At 41.3% G+C, this 27,333-nt stretch overlaps 1 protein-coding gene across 1 annotated transcript in view; it reads right to left on the bottom strand.

Annotated features, from left to right (window-relative positions):
* Window positions 1-24,427, bottom strand: part of LOC126185201 (quinone oxidoreductase-like protein 2 homolog) — a 39,033-nt gene extending 14,606 nt beyond the window's left edge. Inside the window, exons 1-4 of the mRNA XM_049928078.1 lie at window positions 24,139-24,427; window positions 5,989-6,222; window positions 3,211-3,402; window positions 919-1,100 (exon numbers count right to left, since the gene is read on the bottom strand). Of these exons, the coding sequence (XP_049784035.1) occupies window positions 919-1,100; window positions 3,211-3,402; window positions 5,989-6,222; window positions 24,139-24,324 (794 nt within the window). The 5' untranslated portion in view covers window positions 24,325-24,427. The remainder of the gene's footprint in view (window positions 1-918; window positions 1,101-3,210; window positions 3,403-5,988; window positions 6,223-24,138) is intronic.
* Window positions 24,428-27,333: the final 2,906 nt, after the last annotated feature.

Below are 27,333 nucleotides of genomic sequence, written 5' to 3'. Positions count from 1 at the left end.
CTACAAGGCCATTTTTACTGCTAACTTGCTGCACAAAACAGAAAACCAATTCACAAACGAAAATTGGTTGTTTCATAACAACTAAGTGCTGGTAAATGGCTGGCCTGCTCAGAACCATCAGCTGTGCCTAGCGTAACATTCACAAGATATTCTTAAATGCTGATTTAATGTTAAACAACAAACATCCATTTCAATACCTGTTCTCATTGTTAACACAAGTATGTCTGCAAGATTCAAGGCTCTTAAAATACAGAGGAGGATGAAACCTCTTATTAAAATCAGTACATCAGATTGCAAAATCTAAACTGAAATTTGAAGTATTAATATTTAGAGATGAAGCTCAAACAAACAAGTGAACATGGGCATTTACTTGAACTAAAATGGTTTGTTTCCTTTTTCTTGCTATATATCCAAAAACTGGCAGTTCTTATAGAAAGAGACCAGTTTCACTGCTCAGAGATTTGTTTGAGTACATAGCCTTCAAATTGTCACCACCAGCCCCCATCTCACCTGTCTTAGTCCAAGTTCTCCAATATTCTTAAGTAATCTTTGGCGTTACAAATGTGCCACACTGAGTTTGTGTATTGTATTTTGTCGGAAGAATGAGTATTTGCAAGAACATGGAAACATGTAGGAACATTCTGACCCAAATGGAAACCTAAATTGCTAGAGATACTAGACTATTCTATTGTTGTGTACCTCACTAATATTTATGTTTCCAATTTAAACATATACATCAAATATTTTGGAAATTGAAGCAGTGAAGCCTGTTTTTCAAATTACAACCAGTAATTCACTGGTATTCATTCACAATAAGTTACACGACTTTCCTTACCACTGAAGTTTACTATACTCAAAATAATTCAGTGCAAATAAAATCTCCCAATCATCTCTATTTAAAGTTTTACAAACACTCACCATTTAGTAACATGTTCAAAAACTTTTCCACCAACTGCGTCAAACACCAAATCAACACCTCTACCGTCAGTAACTTCATCTACTTTCTTAATCACTTCTTTTGGGTCATAGGTGAGGGCAGCCCATGCTCCTCTTTCACGAAGTAAACTCGCTTGTTCCTCACTTGCACACACAGCAATTACCTGTAATATTTAACACGTGTTACACTCTCTTTCTTTGTCACATTTTCACACATGCTACAATGCAATTTCAGATTCTCAATATGTTCAAAGTGTAATTGAAAAGTCCAGTACACTGCTAAACAACATACCATTGTTTGTATCATCTAGTGGTTATTGAGATGATTTTGAAATTCATTTTAAGGAAGGACATGTAAGAATACAAAAATTAAAAGACTGAAACATTTGAAAAAACTACACTTATTTTCCATTTAGCAGTCACTGCTGTATGTATTAGGCACATCATAATCCTTCCTTACATTGTGAACTGTGACACTCACATTTCCAACTGCAAAAGTTTTATGTCTTGTTTTTAAAAAATGAGTGAAGTACATGAAATATGAAAATCTTCTTTGGGGAAAAAAATAGTATGAGGAGGGACAAAATAAAAAAAAAATCTCAAACCTGCATTCTTTATCAAACCATAAGTACACAGAGGTACTCTTTTCTACTCTGACTGGGGTCATTTTTTGGTTTCAGCCAGGGTGGGTGGTGAGAACAGTGAATCCAGTCATCTCCACCCTCATAACTGTGACCAAATACATAATAATGTCAAATTGCTTTTCCTTAAAAACAGTTTTAGAAGCAAATCTGCAACACACTCATGGCCATTTGCAGTGCACCTTAATTTACTAGCCCAGTTACAGACCCTCTACAGCAGGTTGTTCCAATGCTGCCTCATAGGTCACACGGTCCTGCTAGTGCACACAGGCAGGCACAAGTGGTGCAAGCAACCTGCCACATGGCACAATTGCATGTATTCTGCGAATGCATGACCTGCTTGGCCACCTCTGGTTGCCTGAGCTCAGTCAGTGCACTATAATCAGCTGTGCCGCAGCCCAGCTGCACGACTGGCCCCATGTCAGCTGTTTGCCCAACCCTGCCTGTCCTGTGGGAGGATGTGTGGGACAGGTCTTGCATCTAGGTCTATTACAGGGATATGAGCCATGAGGTATGGGGATGAGAGCAGGGGTTTTGTAGGGATGGATAAGGAAGTTGTGTACATTCAGTGGGCAGTGGAATGCCATTGTGGGAGGGGTGGGAAGAATAATGGGTAGGACAGTCTTCATTTCAGGGCATGACGAGAGGTAGTCTGGCTGCAGGCAGATGTGGAGATTGGTCAGAGCATCTGTGGACACCTGTTATCAGTGGGGGGGATTGTCATTCATTTTGTGAACCAGGAATAGTAGTAACAGGTTAACAGGTACATATGGTGCAGACAAAGTGACAGCACCTGAGTACACCAGATCAACAGATGATGGTGTCTCAATTTCAGTTCAAACTATTGTGTCGCAGTGACATTTCATCACTGGTATGCTTATAATCTGTGTAACAGTATAAAAATAAGTAAAATATCTTACTTCACACATCTATGATACATTATTCACAATTTGTATTATGACTGCTTTGGATATACATGGAGAAATGTTTGTGCTTTTTTAAAAAATGAGAGGACCTGACTGCTGTAACTAATTATGTGAGACTTTAGATGAAATATTTCACAAACACTGCTGAATTAGTTGTAACTGTGAAAGTCTGGACACTGAATTTCATCATTTGGAGGCATATTTCCAGTTGTGCTACCAGATCAAAATTTCTCTCACTGTTTTCAGTATATAGCACAACAAGATGCTCTGTTAAGTCTCTCACTATATGCATGTACTTATACACAAATTTCCAACTTGGGCTTTTGATGGTGGTTGTGTCTTATGGCACTTTTGTGTTACTGCAGCTGGTTTATGCCTTGGACATGTATTCCAGTCATAATTCTGCCTTTTTATATTGATTAAAACTTCCAACATTTACTTCTTCCACTAGGACTTAATAACATTCACTGTTTCCATTATGACTATAAGCATTATATCTAGTCTCCTCCTACTCAAACAGCTTACTAACATCACATCTGGACACTCTAATTACAGTATCACCAAGATATATTGCGTTTATCATGAATTACTCTTAGCAAACACATTTATTGTGACATTTACCACATATTATCCCTACTTATTTTTCGCAATGTTTCAGCTTCTCATTTCATTAAAAAAGTTACATACACAATTTGAATGTAAATTACCTTGGCTCGATAAACATTAGCTGCAACATCCACAGCAGCCAATCCCAGCCCACCAGAAGCAGCAGTGACTAGAACAGACTGTTTCTCTTTCAGCCGGCCTCGTCGTGTAAGCCCAAGCAAAGCTGTAGCATATGCATCAGCTAGAACACAGCCCTTGCGTAGCTTTATGGATTGTGGAAGTAACCATACATCCTGCAACATTAAATTACTTTTCAGGAGAAACTCGGCAAGATATTAATATAAGTTTGGTAACGTTAGTCTGAATACTTTGAGAAATGAACATCAAATTCAATAAAAATGTAGTACTGCAAGCAGAGACATGTTCACTCTTAATGGTAGTTCCACATCCAGTTTTAAAAAGCATTTCTGTAATGTTAGAATATTGTGTGTTATGTATTAATATACAGAGCAGATGACTCTGATGATTATGTGTAAACTGTAATGTCATGTTTTAATAGCTGAGTGACATGAGAGAGAGGGTGAATTCTGGAGTTGGATTCTGGCTTATTCATCTCACATCACTTAAGGGTTGCTTGTACATACTTAATCTTACCATCCAAAAGAAATGTCACCATGAACAATGTCTTAAACTCTCACATTATAGGACATCTGAGACAGACCAAAATTTAACCTGGGACATCAGGACCATAACTATTTATCAATCATGTTATAACTTTCAGTTAATGACCATCTTCAGATCTGAGTAAATGCAATATACTACACGTATAGTGTCATTAGATACATGTTATTTTGATTAAACTTTTGCTGCTTGAGCCAGTGCAGATGGAAAACTATTTACTGTATGGGCACCCAACTTACAGGAATAGTGTTCAGATTGTTCATTGCAGGATTTGTGTTATTAATAATATTAGTGTCATGACTTGTCATTAGGCGCCGGTACTGGTACAGTGATGTAGGGTTGAAGTACAAGCATCCTTATGCATTAGCCTACAGTCACAGACAGTCAAAATTGGTCTGGAGATGAGCAGGGCTTTCCTCATAAAGCTGTTTTTAACACAACAACAGCGATAAGTGCTGCTGCTCTATGGAAGTGCCAACACATTAAAGGAATACAGAAAGGTCCACTTTCCATATCGGGGCTGAAGAACATGATTCAGAAGTTTGAATTAGGTGGCAGTTTGGGAACTGCTCCTGGGAGAGGCTGACTGACAACTGTACCACAAATTATTGGAGTAGTCACTGTTGCCATGGGTGAGAATACGGGACACAATGTGCGACCTTCAAACAGTGCATGAGTTGTGTCGCAACAGCTGAACATTTCAGGGTCCACCATTGTTTCAGGCAGCAGTAGAGCAATGTCTAGTGTGGTTCCAGATTGCTACAGAAGCAGAAGGTCATTACATCGAGCAACATTTGTAACATGGTACACAAGTAACAAAAAGTTACTCTCTCATATGTAAATTAAAATGTGTTTCTTTCAAAGTTTTATTTGTTATTTCTCTTCTGCATGCCCTTACAAATATTTCCACAAATTTAGTTGTCCTACAATCACTCGTTTTTCATGGGAGCCTTTTCAAACAGCGAAAGTTTAATTATAACCACCCTTTATATATATATGTCGTACTGTCACAAGATTTGGCCGCACAAGCTTGGTCACAAAGCTACAAATTTGTGACATACACATTAACATTTTGAAGAAACAAGTTATACTTTTTTTTTCCTGGTTGTGCATGCGAGTGGCTGCATATGGTTATGTGTGTGGTTGCCTATCATAGATCTGGTCTCTCAGCAGCTTTGATTAGTAATTTTTGGTGGTTTTATTTGATTGTTACAATAGTATGTGTGGTAAGTGTTACGTACAGCAGTACTATGTTTCGGAGTTTACTGTGGGTTGACGGTATCTCGGTGTTTGTTCGCACTATATAGATCAAGTGACATCTGCAGCGTTGGATTTTGGAGTAATGTGTAGGTTTATGGTACTGCTGATTACGTTTGAGCAATACAGGTCAAATGACATCAAAGGCCCGCATTTCGTGGTCGTGCGGTAGCGTTCTCGCTTCCTACGCCCGGGTTCCCGGGTTCGATTCCCGGCGGGGTCAGGGATTTTCTCTGCCTCGTGATGGCTGGGTGTTGTGTGCTGTCCTTAGGTTAGTTAGGTTTAAGTAGTTCTAAGTTCTAGGGGACTTATGACCACAGCAGTTGAGTCCCATAGTGCTCAGAGCCATTTGAACCATTTTTTTTGACATCAAAGGTACTGGTTTTGGAGTTGTGTGTGGGTTTGTGGCATTGTGGACTTTGTTTCAGATGTATATATATCAGGTGACATTTCCAATAATAAATCCCCCACCCCGTGTTGGTTTTGTCTATTGCTGAGGATTTCATTTGCTTCATTTTTATGTTCATATTGCTTTTGGTATGTCTCCATTATCTGAATTGTTAAGTATTTTGTTTGACTCCACCAAAGACCCCATAATTCACACAGTTGGCCTAATAGTTTATTTGTACTGATTTAATTAAGTATTCTGCATATTATTTATGTCTGTTTGCTGGTGTAGTGAGTAACATCATGGTTGCCATATTGTTTACATTTGAAAAAGGGGTGTCCACTGTGTTGATGACGTCACAGGTCAAAGCTGACATATTGTACCACAATCTTCGTTTCTGCCAAAATATCAATAAAGTTGTCAAGTATGGATTACTGTGATACAGAATGTCAGTGTACATGAAAATGAATCCTTGAAGAGTAATAATGAGTGGTTATGATCTGAGTTGAATGCAAGATATCACGCTACTAATAAAATGCTATAAAAAACTTACTGTTGCTGATAATGTGATTTGTTGTGCTAATCCTCCATAGTCGTCCTTGCTAAGGCCTATTACTTTCTGACCATTGGTAAAACCTTCTTTTGTTGCTTCAGATCCAACTTCAATTATCTCCCCCGAAATTTCATGACCAGGAACAAATGGCAGTTTTGGTGTGAAATCATATTCTCCTTTACACATCAATAAGTCTGATTGATTCAAACTGCAATAGCTAACTTTAACTCTAACCTGCAATCAAATACATAGTATTAACAATTTATGACAAGTAGTACAAATACCAAAAATAGTGACACAGATCACACTGACAATATGGAATATGTCCACTTATTTACAAAAATGACAGTTTCTCAGTGAGTAAAGACCTGCATAACAATCATTTACAAGGGGTTATTGTATTTATATTCAATGAAGCTTTTAGAATACAACTGTAACCAATAAATTTCTTCTGCAGATATTGACAGTGAAATGTCCTGTAATTTTCTGAGTCAAAAGACTGACAGAACAGCACTAACTTCTACCTTACACAAACCATTAGCTATGTCAATACATATGCCGACATACTCTTATCAGCTGTACAGTTAGTTAGGTAGTTACTTAGACCAGAGTGCCAAGATATACCTTGCTTGCATGCTCTCTATGATGAAACTCTAGATCTTGAGCTTTGGGGGGAGGGCAGGAGGGGGGTGGGGGGGGGGAAGAGGCAAAGAGCACTGAACACAGTCTTAAGAGGACTAAGGGACACAAATACGAGGATAACTGTGCACAATGCAGACTATAACACTGATAGTTCAAACATCAACACTATCCAATAATGCATGGCAGTTCAGATCGACATTAGCCTATAAGTGCTGGGTGCCATGCATGCAGACCTCACATTATAAAATGACAGATATGAGTAATGAACCATTAGTTTCTTTCTTTCTTTTTTCTTTTTTAAAAAAATCAGATCTCTCACACAGAAATGACACTTATTGAAAAGATTCATGGCTTCTGTTGTTTATTTCATGATAATTGGTCCTGAAATGGCTAACAAAACAAAAATACATGTCATTGACAGTCCATTCAAATATTTTCAAGTATTTTTTTTTTATATATGTCAGATGCATCACAACAAAGAACCAAAAATATTGCAGAATACATAAAGCATATTACATAGAGTAAACACATCTATGTATAAGGACAGGGGGGATTGCAAAATGGATGACCAAATGCAGGCAAGTTCAAAAGCATCTGCAGCTCCCCCGAAGTAAACCTTCCTAGCGCAAGCCATGGGACAGAGCCTGCACCAGAGCATGTGCTTCAGGGTGTGTGCTTCTCCACATTTATAGTAGGAAATTATAGGTGGAAATCAAAATTCTTGGAGATTAACTTGCAGATTTCACGTGGATCTTTCAACAATACAAAGTAAGCAGTTGTGGGCATGCCACATAATCCACTTATCTTAGTGGCCTGGAGGGAGTTTTTCAGATGGTTGAGGCCAGTAACAATGGTTTGAAGTTATTACTTTACATGTTTCCATTCTAGCTTTGTGCAACATGCAACATGTTACTGATTTTTATAAAAGTTTTCTGGATCTCAATCTCAAGTGATAGATAATGACGTAACAAAATGCCTATGCTTCCTCTGTAGGAATCAACATGGATTCTAAAAAAACAGTATTGCAAAAACCAACTGACTCAGTTCATCCATAAGACCCATAAGGCAGTAGATATCACTGATGTATATTTGAGATGGAATCCAAAATTTTCGGGACTGGTGCTGCCATCTGGAAAGTAGGAGTAGTAGATCTTTGCACCACTAGGTGGCGAGAGCTGCATATCTGATGAGTCAGTGTGCGGAGTGGAATTCAGCTGGGAGGACATGTTGCGTGTCCACAGTGATTTCCGTAATACTCTGTGTTTGGTGTGAGGTGATTTTACAATGGATCCGTGAACAGAACAGCACATGTGTATCAAATTCTGTGCAAATCTCGGTAAACGTGCTATGGAGACCCTTGCAATGATTCAACAAGTGTTTGGGGGACAGAGCATGAGCCGTACGCACGTGTTTTGAGTGGCATGCTCAGTTCAGGGCCGGCCGTACAGACGTCGAAGATGATGCTCACACTGGAAGGCCCGTTAGCCACACAACACCACTGTTGCCAGAATTCAACAATTGGTTCGTGTGGATTACGTCAAACCATTCAAGACCTTGTGGATGAAGTGGGTATTGGTTATGGGACATATCAACAAATGCTGACTGATGAATTGGGCATGCATCGTGTCGCCACAAAATATGTGCCAAGGATCTTGACTACCGATCAGAAGGCACAGCATGTTGAAGTGTGCACGGACCTTCTTCAGACCGCATCTGATGATCCAACCTACTTGTCACGGGTTATCACCGGCGACGAGAGCTGGATTTATGGTTATGACCCAGAGACAAAGCAACAATTGTCCCAGTGGAATAGCCAGGGCTCTCCAAGACCCAAAACAGCGAGACACATGAAGAGCAAAGTGAAGAGCATGATCATTGCTTTTTTTTCTTTGTTTTATACCAAGGGAATTGTGCACAAAGAATTCGTCCCATCCAACCAAACAGTCAATTCCGTGTACTACTGTGATGTTTTGCGACGGCTCCTTGAAAATGTGTAGCGACGACGGCCCAAACTTTGGCATCAAGGGAACTGGCTGCTGCATCACGACAACATGCCCTGTCACATGTCCTTGCTCACCAGGACCTTTTTGGCAAAAAACCAACATGGCGGTTGTACCCCACCCACCGTAATCGTCAGATTTGGCACTTTGTGGCTTTGTGCTATGTCCAAAACTGAAACACAGGTTGAAAGGCCATCAGTTCAACACTTGAGAGAGGATTCAAGAAGCATTGCCGGCGGTGATAAACACCCTCAAAGAACAGGAGTTCCAGAAAACGTTTGACCAGTGGCAGAAGCACTGGGACCGGTGTGTACGTGAGGATGGGAACTACTTCAAGGTTGATGGTGACCATTAGTCCAAAGGTAAGGTTTTCAACAGATGGCAGCATCAGCCCCGAAAATTTTGGATAGCACCTCATATGTAGACTGAAGAGATGAATGAAAATCTGTAACAAGACTGGGGTTCAAACCAGGGTCTTCTGCTCACTAGGCAGATGAACTAACCACTAAACCCCCTTGGCACAGTGGCTTTGCACAGCTGCACAGAACTACATTAGCAAGCCTCCTTCTTCAATCCAAATCCCTACTCAGGCCTGAGGCTGCTCATAAAGCATTGCAGATGGTCTCCAACTGTATTGGAAAAGCACTTTTAATTAAATTAAACTATATGGTTCTAGAAACCTTTTCAAGTCTCTAACATTTATGATGTATATATATATGGACTGAAGTGATGAATGAAAACTGTCATTCATCGTTTCAGCCTGCACATATACATCCTAGATGTTTCAGACTTGAAAAGGGTTTTTGCATCCATATAGTTTCATTATACAGGGTGAGCACAATGTCTTGTCCTGATTATAACAATTTATTACAGAATAACCATTTGACATAATAATTTACATTTGATGCCATTACATACGTTAGTGTTACTAGTTTTTTTTTTAAAGACTTCTTATGTTAGTAAACCTCAATGTGTGCTCCCTTGGTAGCTCGGAGAATGTCGAAGAGGTATTCCAGTTCCCGCCAGATGATTCGTAACATGTATTCTGTCACAGTACCCACAGCAGCTTGTATCCCAGCCTTCAATTCGTCGATGTCAGCAACTGGTGTGACGAAGACTCTGTCACTGATACGGCCCCAGAAAAAAAAGTCAAGGGGCGTCATGTCCGGAGAGGGGAGTAATGTCTGGATCGGATTGGAAGGAACGGTCCTGGCACACGAGTAGCGATGAAGTGGGGATTTTCTCATACAAACATTTCACAAGTGTACTATGAATATCAGGGATCCAGTAAAACATCAAATCTTCAACATCACTGTGACTGGAAAAAGATCCTTCAAGAATGGGACCAATGACGACCGAAGAGAATCATTCCACATGACAGAAGTGCAACCCTTCCGCAAATTGCTGCAGATCTCAAGACTGGGCCATCAACAAGTGTCAGCGTGTGAACCATTCAATGAAACATCATCGATATGGGCTTTTGGAGCTGAAGGCCCACTTGTGTACCCTTGATGACTGCACAACACAAAGCTTTATACCTCGCCTGGGCCTGTTAACACGGATATTGGACTGGTGATGACTGGAAACATGTTGCCTGGTCAGACGAGTCTATTTCAAATTGTATCGAGCAGATGGATGTGTACGGGTATGGAGACAACCTCAAGAATCCATGGACCCTGCATGTCAGCAGGGGACTGTTCAAGCTGGTGGAAGCTGTGTAATGGCGTGGTTTGTGTGCTGTTGGAGTGATATGGGACTAATGATACGTCTAGATATGACTGACAGGTGACACATATATAAGCATCCTGTCTGATCACCTGCATCCATTCATACCTATTGTGCACTCCGATGGACTTGCGCAATTCCAGCAGGACAATGTGACACCCCACATATCCAGAATTGCAACTGAGTGGCTCCAGGAACACTCTTCTGAGTTTAAACACTTCCACTGGCCACCAAACTCTCCAGACATGAACATTATTGAGCATATCATGGGAGACCTTGCAATGTGTTGTTCAGAACAGAGCTCCACTTCCTCGTACTCTTACGGATTTATGGACAGCCCTGAAGGATTCATGGTGTCAATTCCATCCAGCATTACTTCAGACATTAGTCGAGCCCATTCCATGTTGTGCTGCGGCACTTGTGCATGCTTGCAGGGGCTCTACACGATATTACACAGGTGTACCAGTTTCTTTGGCTCTTCAGTGTCTTTCCACAATGTCTTCTAATGCCATTCTTAATGGAGACAAGCCTTCAAATGTAGAAACAGTTTTGGGCACACTCAAAGGAAGTATTATAGAGCAATTACTGTTCACAATATACATAAATGACCTAGCGGATAATTCTGGAATCCCATGAGGCGGTTGTACATAGAGAAGCTACAATGCAAGAAAATACTTGCAAAATGGAGGAATAACTGCAGAGAACTGAACAAGCAAAAAACTTACTGCCTGATAATATGATTGCCAAGCATCCATTACATATCTGGGTGTAAGCATATGGACAGATGTAAAGTGGAATGATCACATAAAAATAATCATAAGAAAGGCAGATGTTAGCCAGTCACCAGAAGAATCTCCACAAAGTGTAATTCACCCACAAAATCTTCATTCAGTTCTCATTGGTGTATTGTTTCTCAGTCTGGCAGCTCACCCAGTAGGAGTGTCTGAGGAAACAGACAAGATAAAAAAAATACTGCAGCACATTTCACGACAGGTTTGTTTAGTGAGCACGAAAGCATCATGGCGATGTTTATTCATATCCAGTGATAATGATTAAAGGAGAAGTGTTGCTCACTGAAGGGTGGCTAGCTATGACTCATGGTGATGATGATGATGATGATGATGATGATGATGATTATGATTATGATTATGATTAGTGTTTTAGGTCACACAACAACGAGCGTATCAGGCTATGACTCATGATGTCAGCAATATGGCAGATACCCTACTTAAAGCTTACACAATACGCTGACCACAATGTCACACATGAACAGACAGACACTACATGAAAAGTATTTAACTGCAGAAATAACATGAAACAAATGGGGCAAGTGGAAGAATTGAGGGTTATGGGTGGGAGCAAACAAAATATACTGATCAGCCAGAACATTATGACCACCGACGTAATGTCGATATAAACCTGCCCAGGTGATAGCTGTGTCACCTGGTGAGGAATGACTGCTAGTCGGACACATGCACAGTGAATGTAATATTAGTAAGAGTGTTGTCCATGTGTAGAATGGGAAAGGCACATGCCCTATCTGAGTTTGACTGAGGGCAGACTGTGATGACCCGGAGGCTTGGCACGAGTATTTTGGAAACTGCATGACATGTCGGGTGTTGGAGTACCGTAGTAAGTGTCTTCAACACATGGCGAAACGACGTCCAGACATCGTGCGGTTAGGTGGCCACACCTCATTACGGATGTCTGACATCATAGGCTAGGCAGACTGGTAAAACAGGACAGGCAGTGAACTACGGTGGAATTAACATCAGACTTTAATGCTGGGCAGAGCACAAGTGTGTCTGAAAACACAGTGCACTGAACACTCCTAACGATGGGCCTCCACAGCCAATGAACAATATCTGTGTCAACGTTACACAATGGCACTGGCAAATACAACTGAAATGGGCACATGACCACTGGCACTGGAAGTTGGCATAGCAGTTGTAGCATGGTCTGATGAATCCCAATACCTCGTTCATCATGTCAATGGGAGGGCAAGAATCCATCCACTTCCTGGCAGTGGCACCACTATACTCTAGGGAACATTCACTTGGGCATCCATGGATCCAGTGGGGCTTGTGCAAGGCATCATGATGGCCAAGGAGTATCGTGCTCTGATCGTAAATCATGCAACCCCTTCATGATGATCATGTTTCCCAACAGCAATGGCATTTTTCGAGAAGATAATGCATCACGTCACAAGGCTAGGAGTGTGATGGAGTGGTTTGACAACACAATGGTCAGTTCGAGTTGATGTGCTGGCCCGTGAACTTTCCAAACCTGAATCTGATCAAACACATCTGGGATGTGATTGGACATGGCACCAGAGCTCCTCGCCCTCCTCCCGGAATTCACAGGAATTAGATGACTTGTGTGTGCAGATGTGATGCCAACTCCCTCCAGCGACCTACCAAGGCTTTAATGCTTCCATGTCATGATGTGTAACCACTGTTATCCATGCCAAAGGCAGTCATACTGGCTATTAGGTAGGTGGCCATTATGTTCTGGCTGATCAGTGTATATCACAATCTTAATATTGAAGACATACCAAAAGAAACACTAATGCAAAAATCAACTAAACAAAAACCACAGCAACCAAAAGTAGAAAACACAAAAATGAGTATTGGAAACTTTGCTTGACCTATGCAGCTTAAATGAAGTCTATTATACCATGAACCTACACAATTATGAAACGCAATACTGCAAATTTCACATCATCTATATAGCTCAAATAAAGCAAACAATACCATTATGGGGGAAAAAAAAGGAAAAAAAAAAACAAAAAAACCTACAAAAATAGCAGTAATGGAAAATTCACTTAACCTATACAGCTCAACCAAAATTCACTATACTACCAACCCTCACATACCTATAAGACCAGACCACAATTCACGATACTCACCAATATAAGCTAACACGAGGGTTGGAACTTAAATAGTAGCAACTATTTATTCACAACCAATACAAAAGAGTTTGCACCCGTTACTGTCTTTCAAAGTAGTCAGCAATGTTGTGTAGAACCCCTTGCCAGTGATATGGAAGGCGTAGTATACCATTTGCAGAGCATGTTCTGTTGATAGTCCAAATGGAGTGGTCTAAAGTTATGGTCATTCTCGTGTACAACGGTGATGGTATTACCCTAACGCATTACGTTCCTCCATGGCAGACCATCAATGCAAAGTATTACTGTTCATTTTTGGAGCATCACGTGCGACCAGCTTTGCGAAAGAAGCAGCGACACTTTCTATACAAACCATCCATCATTTTGCACTACAATGCACGGGCACATACAGCGCAAGCTGTGGCTGCTCTGTTCGGTCGATGGGACTAGGAACTACTGTACCATCCACCATACTCCCTGGACTTAAGTCCTTGTGACTCTGATTTGATTCCGAAGATGAAGGAACCACATTGTGGCATTCGCTTCAGAACTGTTCTAGAGATCTGACAGGCAGTAGACTGCTCCATTCGCACCATCAACAGAACAGGCTCTGCTAATGGTATACTACACCTTCCACATCGCTGGCAAAGGGTTCTACACAATGCTGGTGACTACTTTGAAGGACAGTGACAGGTACAAACATGTAACTGTTTTGTATTGGTTGTGAATAAATAGTTGCCACTGTTTAAGTTCCAACCCTCATAATTATGAAGTTCAACTACCAACCCAAAGCTCAAAATTATAAACTAGTCCAACATAAATTACGATACTCAGAACACATTGACACCGGTGTGTCAGACCCACCATACTTGCTCCGGACACTGCGAGAGGGCAGTACAAGCAATGATCACACGCACGGCACAGCGGACACACCAGGAACCGCGGTGTTGGCCGTCGAATGGCGCTAGCTGCGCAGCATTTGTGCACCGCCGCCGTCAGTGTCAGCCAGTTTGCCGTGGCATACGGAGCTCCATCGCAGTCTTTAACACTGGTAGCATGCCGCGACAGCGTGGACGTGAACCGTATGTGCAGTTGACGGACTTTGAGCGAGGGCGTATAGTGGGCATGCGGGAGGCCGGGTGGACGTACCGCCGAATTGCTCAACACGTGGGGCGTGAGGTCTCCACAGTACATCGATGTTGTCGCCAGTGGTCGGCGGAAGGTGCACGTGCCCGTCGACCTGGGACCGGACCGCAGCGACGCACGGATGCACGCCAAGACCGTAGGATCCTACGCAGTGCCGTAGGGGACCGCACCGCCACTTCCCAGCAAATTAGGGACACTGTTGCTCCTGGGGTATCGGCAAGGACCATTCGCAACCGTCTCCATGAAGCTGGGCTACGGTCCTGCACACCGTTAGGCCGTCTTCCGCTCACGCCCCAACATCGTGCAGCCCGCCTCCAGTGGTGTCACGACAGGCGTGAATGGAGGGACGAATGGAGACGTGTCGTCTTCAGCGATGAGAGTCGCTTCTGCCTTGGTGCCAATTATGGTTGTATGCGTGTTTGGCGCCATGCAGGTGAGCGCCACAATCAGGACTGCATACGACCGAGGCACACAGGGCCAACACCCGGCATCATGGTGTGGGGAGCGATCTCCTACACTGGCCGTACACCACTGGTGATCGTCGAGGGGACACTGAATAGTGCACGGTACATCCAAACCGTCATCGAACCCATCGTTCTACCATTCCTAGACCGGCAAGGGAACTTGCTGTTCTAACAGGACAATGCACGTCCGCATGTATCCCGTGCCACCCAACGTGCTCTAGAAGGTGTAAGTCAACTACCCTGGCCAGCAAGATCTCCGGATCTGTCCCCCATTGACCATGTTTGGGACTGGATGAAGCGTCGTCTCATGCGGTCTTCACGTCCAGCACGAACGCTGGTCCAACTGAGGCGCCAGGTGGAAATGGCATGGAAAGCCGTTCCACAGGACTACATCCAGCATCTCTACGATCGTCTCCATGGGAGAATAGCAGCCTGCATTGCTGCGAAAGGTGGATATACACTGTACTAGTGCCGACATTGTGCATGCTCTGTTGCCTGTCTCTATGTGCCTGTGGTTCTGTCAGTGTGATCATGTGATGTATCTGACCCCAGGAATGTGTCAATAAAGTTTCCCCTTCCTGGGACAATGAATTCACGGTGTTATTATTTCAATTTCCAGGAGTGTATTTTTAAAAATTGCACCACACTAACAACACGTCCCCTAAACACTGCCTATCCTCCAACTGATAGCCAACCCCTATCTTCCCAGAATACCAACCTAAGACACACCTACCACTCACACCAGTCATACGCACATAACCAGACAGACAGACAATAACAGCAATGACACATTAGCAAAACAATATACTGTATGGACAGCCTAGATTGCTCAACCCAAGAACCCCTCACAATCGACCTCCAAATGTTATCACAACAGCACCACAACATGTGGTCCCTGGTTCAAGAAGCAGCAACTTTTGTCAACGTCATAAATTCACCACATTGATGACATCTCATACACCCCATGAAGAGGCCTGATAACTGTAGAAATTTTACAGTTGCAGCCACATCCTCAACCATTGCAGCCAGTAACAAACAACTGTTAAATTTAATTGTCAGATCCGTACCAATCAACGAACGACAAACACGAAAAATTAAATTCCTCAAATGAGCAAATTTCAAATGATGATCTAACAGTTCCAAAACGAAGACAAATTGGTAGCCAATAACTAATGAGATTAAAATAACTCACTGACAAGTCAACAACAACACCAATCACCTACAAAAACACCAAATACTACACAGTAAAATGCTCAATGCCACACAAACATCACCCACAAAGAAATTATAAACATCCAACACTACAGTGTGCCACCACTGCCTCCAACAAGCCTTCTGCAAACAAGATCCATTTCAAAGGTGCTGCACTTGATTGACATCACAAAATACAACACAGTAAATTAGGGATCAAAGCTGAGGGGTGGTATCGCAACAATCGGTTGACACACATGTTAATAGAAGAGTCAGCCAACATAATGTTTCCTCTTATATATACCGAATAAAAAGACCATGCGGGTAAAATTGGAGAGATTTAAGTTCATATCATATGAACTTAAATTGATTACTGTTCCTGTGACTCCATGGTTAAAGTATACTGATGTGTTGCTAGAGGAGCCAACACCGTGTTGCTAGAGGAGCCAACACCGTGTTGCTAGAGGAGGCCGAAATGCACGCGTTTAAGCTCATGCAGACTGGCGTGAGGTCTGGAACAGTTAAAGGAGTTGAGTCTAATAAATAAAGTACGAAGCTCTTGGAATACTTAACTTTAATCCATAATTGGTGTACATCGCTCTTGATGATACATAAGTGCAATCTCAATATTAACTGTTAATGGCGCCTTGCTAGGTCGTAGCAAATGACGTAGCTGAAGGCTGTGCTAACTATCATCTCGGCAAATGAGAGCGTATTTGTCAGTGTAGCTTCGCTAGCAAAGTCGGCTGTACAACTGGGGCGAGTGCTAGGACGTCTCTCTAGACCTGCCGTGTGGCGGCGCTCAGTCTGCAATCACTGACAGTGGCGACACGCGGGTCCGACGTATACTAGTGGACCGCGGCCGATTTAAAGGCTACCACCTAGCAAGTGTGTGTCTGGCGGTGACACCACATATACCATGCATGGAAAAATGGCACTATTCAAAACTGGCACCAAGCCAACTGTGATGCACACTGCCCCTATATGACATGGGTGAATGACAGTTGTGGAGATGTCTACAGGTGAATAGATGTGCAACTGATTGCCCTGATGAACCTAGCGGCTACCAAAAGAGTCTCCTCAATGACTGATGCCTGGTTCATGCACCCATGCTGACTGCTGTTCATTGGTGACAAACCCTGTAATTTGCAAGCCAATAATGCAACTAGACGTCCACTGAGTGGCAACAAGTGGCCTTTTCAGATGAACCATATTTTATGCTCCATCAGACAGATGGCCATAGGCATGTACTGCGTGAAATATCTGAAAGCAAACACCCTGCAACAATCAACGGAAGGGTCCAATCTGGAGGAGGGACCATTATGGTCTGGGGAATGTTTTTGGAGCATTCCCAGGGTGATCCCATGAGTCTGCAAGGCACAATGGATCAACAGAATTATGCCCCTTTCCTTGAGGACCATTCCACCCCTACATGCAGTTTGTGTTTCCTCAGCATGATGGCATTTACCAGCATGACAATCTATCATATCGCAGCTCTCGGTCTATGTATGTGGTTTGAAGAGCACCAGGTTGAGTTTACCGTACCCCCCCAGTAATCAAACTTCCTAGATTTAAGCCCAATCGAGAAATTGAGAGACCTCCTCGATCAGGCCGTATGCATCACGGATCACCAAATGAGCTACTGCGGCTGGCCATGGTGCTAGAGTCAGCATGGCTCCACATCCCTGTTAGTACCTTACAGAACCTCATTGGCTCTCTTCCTGCACATCTCACAGTGATCACTGCTGTAAAAGGTGGTTACTTAGTATTTTGAAAGGGTTCTCACATTAATGTGACTGGACAGTGTAGTTAAAACACTTTATAAGCACATGCAATCAATGAGAGTTCAGCATCTTAGCTCATACATTAAAATGACATGAATCCTACCTACATCTTTTATGGTGATATTTGGTTAAGTTTTATGCCTCAAACAGCAGCGGAAACTACTGCAGAAGCTTTGGAGTTGATTCACAGTTTCTAGGACTATCTGGAGTGAATGTATTATTTTCTAAAGAATAATACAAAACCTGGTCTAGTGTTGAATTCATGACAACAAATCTAATTACTGTCACGGAACAAATGCCACGATTATATGGCACAGCAAAATTTGTGACAAACAAATACCCTTTTTTCCTATTCTTTGTAGTTAGTGCAGGTTTGAGTCCGATGGTGTTAGGGTAGGACTAAAATATGCAATTATTTAACTGTGAACACAGATGTCTAAATGAAAAATGCTCATGTTACTATTGTCTTCAGTGAAGTATGTTTGTGTCCGATATTTCACTATCAACCCAGATACCATCTACTGCGTAGCCCACGGCTGGCGACATACAGAGGTTTGGGTCTGGATGTGAGTCATGCACGTATAGACAAATGGTATGGTGACTGTCGTGATAAGTGGGAAATCCAGGTTCAAGTTCCGGTCCAGCACAGATTTTCATTGTTGTCATTCCATTCTACAGGTGATGGTAGTCCTCATTCACAATTGTGAATTCATTTGAACAACTAGAAAAGTTGTATCTTCTTTGAATAATTTCTATACATCAAGGGATCAAGTGAAGCTAATGACAACTTGAAGCCATAACAGAAACAGTGAAGACATGTTGCATACTTTCAGAAGAGGCAATCACTATACGTTTCTGTGCCATTCAAATTAATTTTATTTTATTTATTTAGCAAGCTCTGTGGGTCCATGCAAGCCAATCTGCTTCATAGTTTACAGAATGTTCATTGGAAAATTTATGAGAAAGTATTACTCAAAGACAAACAACATTATGACAGAGTATAAGAATAAATAAAACATTACAGAAAGAATTTTTCAACTACTGTGAGGAAGCCCTTACAAAATAGGAGTGTGCCACAAGGAAATCTTCCAACTTAAGTCTTCTGACTGATCATTTTTTTTTCCAGTTGTGCTGGAAGCATACTGAAAATGAAACCTGTGGTAAAACTTTACAAAGGGGTGTCAGCTCATTGTAAAGTTTAGCCAAATCTGTTGACTAGTGCATACTGTACAATACTAAAGAAAGTGTTATCCAGGTGAAAATCATTTTTCCATTTGGTGTTCATGAAATGAATACTGCAGCTTGTTCTGTGTGAGCCAACACTGGCAACAACATATCTCCTGATGGAGTATATGTACAGGGATAGCAGAGTTAGGATTCCATGATGCCAGAACAACAGCCTACTTGAAGAGTGCTAATTGACACTGCACATCTACCTGACCATTCTTTTGTGGGATAAGAATCTTCTTAATGAGAGTACAGAGTTCCCCCAAAATATGATACCACAGGCATAACACAGTGAAAAAGGAAAGTAAACAAACCTTTAAGTTTCAGTGCCATTTAAAAATCACAGCAAAGACAATGAACACATGTTGATATTTGTATGGCAAGTCATGGGAGCATTCATGGGATTACAGAAGCATCCAATTCCATCCATCTGCTTTGACCCATGACATCATCAATATGGCGGAAATGACCATTCTCAGTTTCTCCAATAAGGCACCTATAACATCACTACATAAATACGACAACAAACAAGAAAATAAGTAGAAATACAACAATAACATCTCCCTCCAAAAATATAGTCAAACTAACAGGACAAGTGAGGGAAATTAGGGGTTTTAGAGTGGGGACGAGCTAAATATAAACATATAAATACGCACACCATGATCCCAAACCACACAAAACGACGAAAAACAACTCAAAATTCCCACTTTTCGCTATACTCACAAAATCCACAGGAATCAGTCACTTCCTTTCACCTACATAGCTCAACAGCAATTGTGGATACCACAAAATAAAAACCTACAACTACAAATATTAGAATTGGACTGCAACTATCGATACCACAAAACCAATACCTAAAACAACAAAAATTGGAACCGGACACTTTCCTTAAAATATATAGGTCAACCACAGTTGACAATACCGAAAAACAAACACCTACAACTCAGATAAATAAAACCAAACCCACAACACATCAAAATCCCCATAAAACGACTATTTACCACAAAAAATTCCAGCGCTACGCACTACGTTAGCCACCCCAATATCTCTCTCACTCTCTCTCTCTCTCTCTCTCTCTCTCTCTCTCTCTCTCACACACACACACACACACACACACACACACACACACACACACACGCACACGCACACGCACAAATCCAGAGGACACAATCAACCACAAGATGACATCTACAAACACAACCAACTCATAAACTAAACTTCGGGCAGTAATGATGTCACGGGTCAAAGCAGACAGGTAGGATGGGACGCCGCCGTTGATCCGCATTCGTTCCGTGCAATTCCTCTCCTGTCCTACTTTGGAAATACGAAAGCGTCCGATCCCGCCCGTCTGCTTTGACCCATGACGTCACAAATATGGCGGAAACAAAAACAAACACACACACTTTCCACAAGAAGCCTAATGACACTAACGGGACAAGCGCGGGAAATGGGTTGTTTTGGGTGGGGGGGAGGCAAACTAAATATAAACAAATTTAGATGCCTTGCGTAGCTACAACGTGTAAGTGAAGACAGCCATGCATGAATACCCACCCAACTCCCCAGGGGTCGTAACCCCTGCAACCCATACAAGATAAAGATGCTTCAGTAGCTGATTAGTGTTTTTTGTCTTTTTTTAAAAAAAATCTCAGGGATAGAACAAACAGATCAGAAAGATAAATATAATAAACTAAAACAGAAATTGGAGGAAACAGATAATTAAAATAAGTAATAAGCGTTTTTAAATTAAAAAAAAAAAATCTCACGAGATAGAACGAACAGATCAGAAAAGTAAACAAAATAAGATAAAACAGAACTGGAGACAGCCACACTCAAACCAAACTACGCGCCGTCATGACGTCACACACGACAACACCCTTATGTCACGGGTCAAAGCCGACGCGTGGGATCGGACGCTTCTGTCGACCCCCTACTTTTTATGCTTAAACATGCAGCATCTCTTCATTTGCTTAGTCCATGAAATCATGGTGGAGAGGGCACTAAAACGAGCAAGAATCAGTTGTGCAGTTGATACATTCTGTCACACAGAAAAAAATCCAGAGATCCTGTGCACTTACTACATGATGACAATTTTCCTGATGTCACACTTTACACAGGAAGCTGATAGTGTCATTTGCAAGAGAGTGATTAGAAAACTGCAAAAAGCACTAACAGTACAATATACTGAGACAGTAAAACTGCTGGCCATTAGAATTGCAATACAAGGAAAGATAGCAAATAACTAAATTATACTTGTGTGTATACAACATACTGTAGTTGGAAGGTAATATAATTCAATTTCTGGGAGTTTGAGGGTAGCCAATACGCTATAAAGTGTGACATTTAGTACACTGAGCTGCAACCTCTGGAAGCAACAACAGCTCTAGCTCGGCTGGGCATCATGTTGAACTGACCTTTGATGACAGATATTCAGATATTCGAATACAGATACATGTACATCGTTCCATTGTGCTTGCACTATATGTCAGACTTCATTAATCATAATGGCAGCCAAGTGGTGGCCTGGGAGTGTCTCAGTAGGCAATGAACATATGTTTACAATGGGTGAGGGATCGGAGATATGGGCTGACCAGGTGTATGAATGTAGGTGGGCAACATACGAGTATGATCTTCTGTTATATTGTTGAAAGGTAATGTCATAGAGGCCTGAAAGATAGAGTACAGCCATAAGTGCTGGTGTGTATCGTAACACTTGCCCCTAAATTGCTGGATATCTGAACTGGAGTTCATTGTGTTTTGTACCCAATGACACCCCATACCATAACACCAGGTATTAGATCGATATACTGATGATGAATGTAGTCTGGCAACATCACTTTTCTTTGGTGCTCCCACACATTGATATGTCCATCATGATGATGTATCATGGGACTCATCTGAAAAGCTATGGTGCCACTCCCGTCTCCAGTGTTTCTACATCAAGATTAGCTGCAACAATGGTAGTTGTGCTGACAGTCTGCAGGGCTCCAGATGTCATAGCAGTGACCACGTAAATAAGTGTCTTGCTGCAAACAAACCCATTTCCAGGCTTAAAGTACGTGTAGAGGGTGTACGATTATGCATGGCAAGTGAAGAATATGCCTGTTCTTTCAGGAGCTAGGCATGTGTCCTGTTAAGATGCTACATAGCATTGAGTATGGCCCTCCTGAACCCATCCATTCCATATTGGTCCAGATCAGAAAAGAAACTTAACTGCATCACAGAACAAGAAAAGAAATTCTGATATGCCAAGATTATACAGTTGTGTAATTATAACGTCGGTAGATGTTTCTCCTTCTTGCAAGAAGCACAACACGATCTACCTGAGAAACAACATTCGAATGTGATTCTGAATTAGGCCTACAAACTCGATGTGTAATGTTTCCTTATATACAGAATGCAAATGGCATTACTTCTACCTACTTTGTGTGGTTGTCATGAAATGCTAATCATTTGCACGTCCAAGCATGTGGCACATTTCATACCAACTTGACATTTGTTAAATGCTGTCTTTATATGTTGAAATTCTAGTGGTACTCAGTGTATTTATAATTTACATACCGCTGAGTATTCAATAAAAACCTATAGCTGGAATCTTCTACAGCTTACTGAAAGTAATCATTACATTCTATTGAAGAGTTTACATTTTAAAGGGAATACTGTCTAGCTACTGCCAAATTCATGTCCTACTTAAATTATGCGGAAGGAAGGAATATTAGGTTTTAACATCCCATCGAAATCAAGGTCACAATTATTTACAGTTTTCGCACAAACAGGACAGGGGTGGGAGGCGAAAGAAAAAGAGTCATCCCGTTTTGTACTGCCCCCCCCCCCCCCCCAAAAAAAAAAAAAATCACACTCCATGCAGCAACAAGAATAAACAAGGTAGACTGTTCATAAATGTTTGACTGGATAGGTCTACATAGACTGATGAAAACTTACGCCTAAAAGGGAAAAACTACAGAGTTGAACAGCTAAAACATTTAGGTTAGATTACTTTTGCATAACAATAATAATTTTCTAGTTTGTGGTATCATAAATGAGCATGTCAACCTACTTTCATTAATTTATGAAAGTAATATTTAGTGCTAACTGCACAGATAGGTAAAAAATATTCATTAAATAACTAAGAAAAATAATACGACAAAAACACAGCAGTGAATCACAATACAAATTAAGGTCTAATACAGACCTATGTCTGGAAGTTGATACGGTAACTGATGTAATGAGAAAAAGAAGATTAAAATTATATGGGCACACATCCAGGATGAATAATGACAGGATAAGAAAACAGGTCTTTGACTTAGGGCCTACTAAACAATTACAAATTCAAAATCACATGGCCGAGAGAATTAGGAAGAGATATCGAAAGTGCAGGAGTTAACTTGGACAAAATAACAAGCAGAACATTTTTTAAAGAACCAAAAGAAAAAGAGTTGCTTTCAGGACAGCAAAAAGGAAAAACTGGGAGAATGTGCACAAAAGATGAGAAGGAAACTACATATATGACAACAAAGAAACAGAAACAATGTTGATTTGTCGAACCCTAGAAAAGAGTTACTCGAACCGAAATAAAATAAAACTAGAATTGTTTGTAATGTCTACAGATCATGGAGGACCCTATAGTGGTAATTGGAACACGAACCAACAGTTTCAACAATTCGTTTGAGCTTGCGAGTAAGAGAGATGCCGCATTCAAAAATGCAGTATTAAGAAGAATAATGATCTCCGCTACTCTGTAACAAATCTATCTTTACATGAAGTGGTTGGTTAGTGACCGAAATAAGGAGGAATAAAACTTCCAAACAATGTGTTCAAAAATGTGAAGCGTGTGTCTGACAGCAGAAGTATTCTCAAATACAAGTTATTATTACAATTATTTCTTCTTGACAACACGTATGCCCCAAAAGAAATGTTGAATACAAGCAAGTATGTTTTTACAAACCTGTAAACAGTCATAAGTAGCGACATAAATACGTCTTTAAAGACGGGCGTGTAACTTTTGTTCAATTGACACAGTCCACATCAGAACGTTTATCGTGAATACGTGTGAAACACACAAACAGTAACTAAACTATACGAAGTACCTCGTTCTTGCGCAATTTTTTCAGCGGTATCTCCTTAATATCCAAATTTTCCTTGAATTCACGAAGAACTGCTGCCTTGACAGATTTAAATCTAGCACTAGTTCCTACATCAGAGTTCGTAAGTTTCCCGAACAAACGAAACTGATTGAAAATAATGCTAATGCCTTTTCTGTTTACAGCTGACATTTCGAAAAAGTTTCTTCTGGCACAACTGTCGATAAATTAAAAAGATCGCATTGTAAACAACCCACCCACACTCAATTTCAAAACATGTTAAACCAAAACAAAGATATTCCATATGAACTGACCCAGTGAACTCTTCAGGTACTGTTAGACGCATCTCGCCAAAGACTCACTGAGCATTACAGATTGGGTATCCGACAAATTAAGTAATAGTCATCAAATAGCCTATAAGGCTGGTATCTTCTATGTTTTCACATTACATCACTTCATTTTATTGACATTATATCCCTCGCTTATATCTTAATAAACTCCATGAATGCTTCTTATATGACACTAACACCCTTCTTCAGGAATTATCTTCTAAATAGATTCCGGTAATATACGAAATAGACGCTTGAGGGTAGCGTAGCTGTTACTAGTTGCTAAGAATGGAGTGTAAGTGCTAGCCTCTTTCCTGCTGATATGGCTCGTCGATAATTTGTGTCTTGCTTTGAAATCATCAGGTCATCTGCAGCAAGAATGGGTGAAAATAGTCAGCTGACACGTGAGTGAAGTTTTCGCTATGGCTGCAGCTGCACATCAATCGTCAGTGATCATCATCATTTCACCCTCTCGCAAAAGTTTACAAACTTACATTTTTCGATGTCTACTCCACTTTGCTACTTTCGTGATCAACGGAGTACTTGCTACACAAAATAGAATAAATTGAACGCCTCTGTTTCTGATCGCGGCCATAATGCGCTGCTTGGAATGAATTAAGCGACATTTTCGCACTCAGGGCACCACATGATTGTGTCTTATTAGTTTCATAATCTAAAAAAAGCCTCTGATATACACATACGTTGACTGAAATATTTTATCACTTTTGCAACCTCATTAGTCTTCACGAGGAAACAATGCAGATGTCCTGGACAGTTTCAACGTAAAAGAATTTGCCTGCCTGCACAGCGACCTTCGAATGATCAAATTGAAGAAAGGACAGCAGTCACTCGTAAAATCCGTAATTTATAGCAGGTATGGATTTCGACTATAACATAGTCTTCTATCTGTACCTTGCCAAAGAGTCATATAGGTCCCAACATATCAGAGCATAACATATGACAAAATGACACTAGCCATTACGTGTGTCTGCCGTGTAAATGCTGGTGTCATTTTGTCATATGTTCTGACACGTTTGGACCTGCATCACACTTTGTTAATACCCTGATGGTTGTTATAGCCGAAATCTATATCCGCAATAAATTACGGATTTTGCGACAGAGTGCCGTCCTTTCTTCAATTTGGTAGAATAATTGGTCTTTTAAACAGGAATTCCGCTGCAGATCAGTCGGTGCCACTTGCAAATGCACAGGTGAGTTTTCAGCTGCAATGCAAATGGTCTCGTAAACAGTTTGAAAACAGATGCAAGATTGGCAGCCTCTTCAAAACGTTTAGTAATCTATCCTTGAAATTCTTTCAAGGCCACAAAGAATTCTTCAGGACTCACGTATTCTTTAACGACAGTGAGCTTAGGGAAATGGGCTGTGTTTTTTTGTCAGGCGATTTCCTTTTTAAATGAGTCCCCATAAAATCAGAAAAAAATTGTTTCTCACCTTGCTGTGTCTTTCTGTGGGCTTATTGACGGTGTCAGTATAGACTATAGAGACAGGGATTAGTGATCACGATGCCATAGCGACAACGGTTACTGAAGTTAATCAATCGATCTCGCCCATTCGCCCTCCGAATGGGTAGGCGGCCACTACTTTAGCAGGGTCTGAGCAGCACACGGGTGCAGGAGTTCCAACGTTAGGCCTCTTAGAGAAATAGCGTTCAGTGCTGGAAAGAAAGTCAATGTTCACTTGGTATATCTACCAGAGGACCTCATCGAAGATGTTGAGGAGACCTTGCTTGTGGGTACCGAGTATGCAGAATGTAGTCTTCTGCAAGTTGTGGCTCACAACAGTACCAGTGGTGCCTGTCGCTTGAGTTCTGTGGCTAACCTCAGTTCACCCCAGCGGCTAGCGGATATTGTGAAAGGCTGCTAGCCTCGCTCATGGGGTGCAAGCAAACCTCACAACTGGCAGCATTGTTCTCAGGGTTGATTGAGGTCATCTGGTTTGGAGCCAAGTGGAGGGCCTCAATCAAGGGGTTTGTCGATCCTGTGATGGTCTTGGATGTAGACTTTTGATCTGTGTTATCATGTGGGAAGTTGTAGTACTCCCCTCCATAGGTCAGTGGTGTACTACACAAAGAAGATAGCTATTTGGGTATCAGTGTGTTTGCATTGTGCACTTTTTTTTCTTTCTTCTTTCTTTTTTTTAGTCTAGGCAGTTTGAAGTACTCTGCAGATCACTTGTCAGTTGACAAACTGATAGCGAAATCATACTGTGCTCAGAGCAGGGACATTTCGGCTATCAAAATTTTATCGGTAATTTGTTGAAGTATTCATAACACAGTTCCCGAAATTATTACCCTCCATGAAATTTGTCACACTCAAATTATTCTCAAGACCAAGAGCTGGCTGAAACCCAAAGTAGAAAGCTCTGAAACACTTAACGAGTCATGGGACATGTGTCGGAAAGACAAATTTGACGCAGTAGGAGGAGTTTTCATTGCAGTCGACAAAGATATTGTCTCCATTGAGGTAGAATATTTTGTGCGACTGTGAATGTATTTGGACACATGTAGGTGAAATCAAATTGACTGTTGGATGTTTTTACGCGCCACCCGATTCCGCCATGACAGTTTTGGAGTCATTAAAAAAAGGTTTACGCTCTTTTAGCCTGGAAATACCCAGATCAATCAATATTAGTTGGAGACGAATTTATCTACTACACACAGGAAACGGCTACACGGGCACCGGAGGCTGTGTGTTGGAGACTGGACGATTTTTTTAGATTAAAGGGTATCGAGAAACTATAAAAAGGTGTCAGTCTCAAAGGGTGAGGGGCAAAAACAGGAAGCTAAACCCAGCAATACTCAGTACTACAGTTGCAAACTGTCGTCGCTGAGTTGAGAAAGAACCGGAGCTCC

Source organism: Schistocerca cancellata, chromosome 4 (genome assembly GCF_023864275.1).
Source record: "Schistocerca cancellata isolate TAMUIC-IGC-003103 chromosome 4, iqSchCanc2.1, whole genome shotgun sequence".
Classification (NCBI taxonomy): domain Eukaryota; kingdom Metazoa; phylum Arthropoda; class Insecta; order Orthoptera; family Acrididae; genus Schistocerca; species Schistocerca cancellata.
Note: the sequence above shows the minus strand (reverse complement) of the source record. Positions and strands in the feature narration are given on the sequence as shown.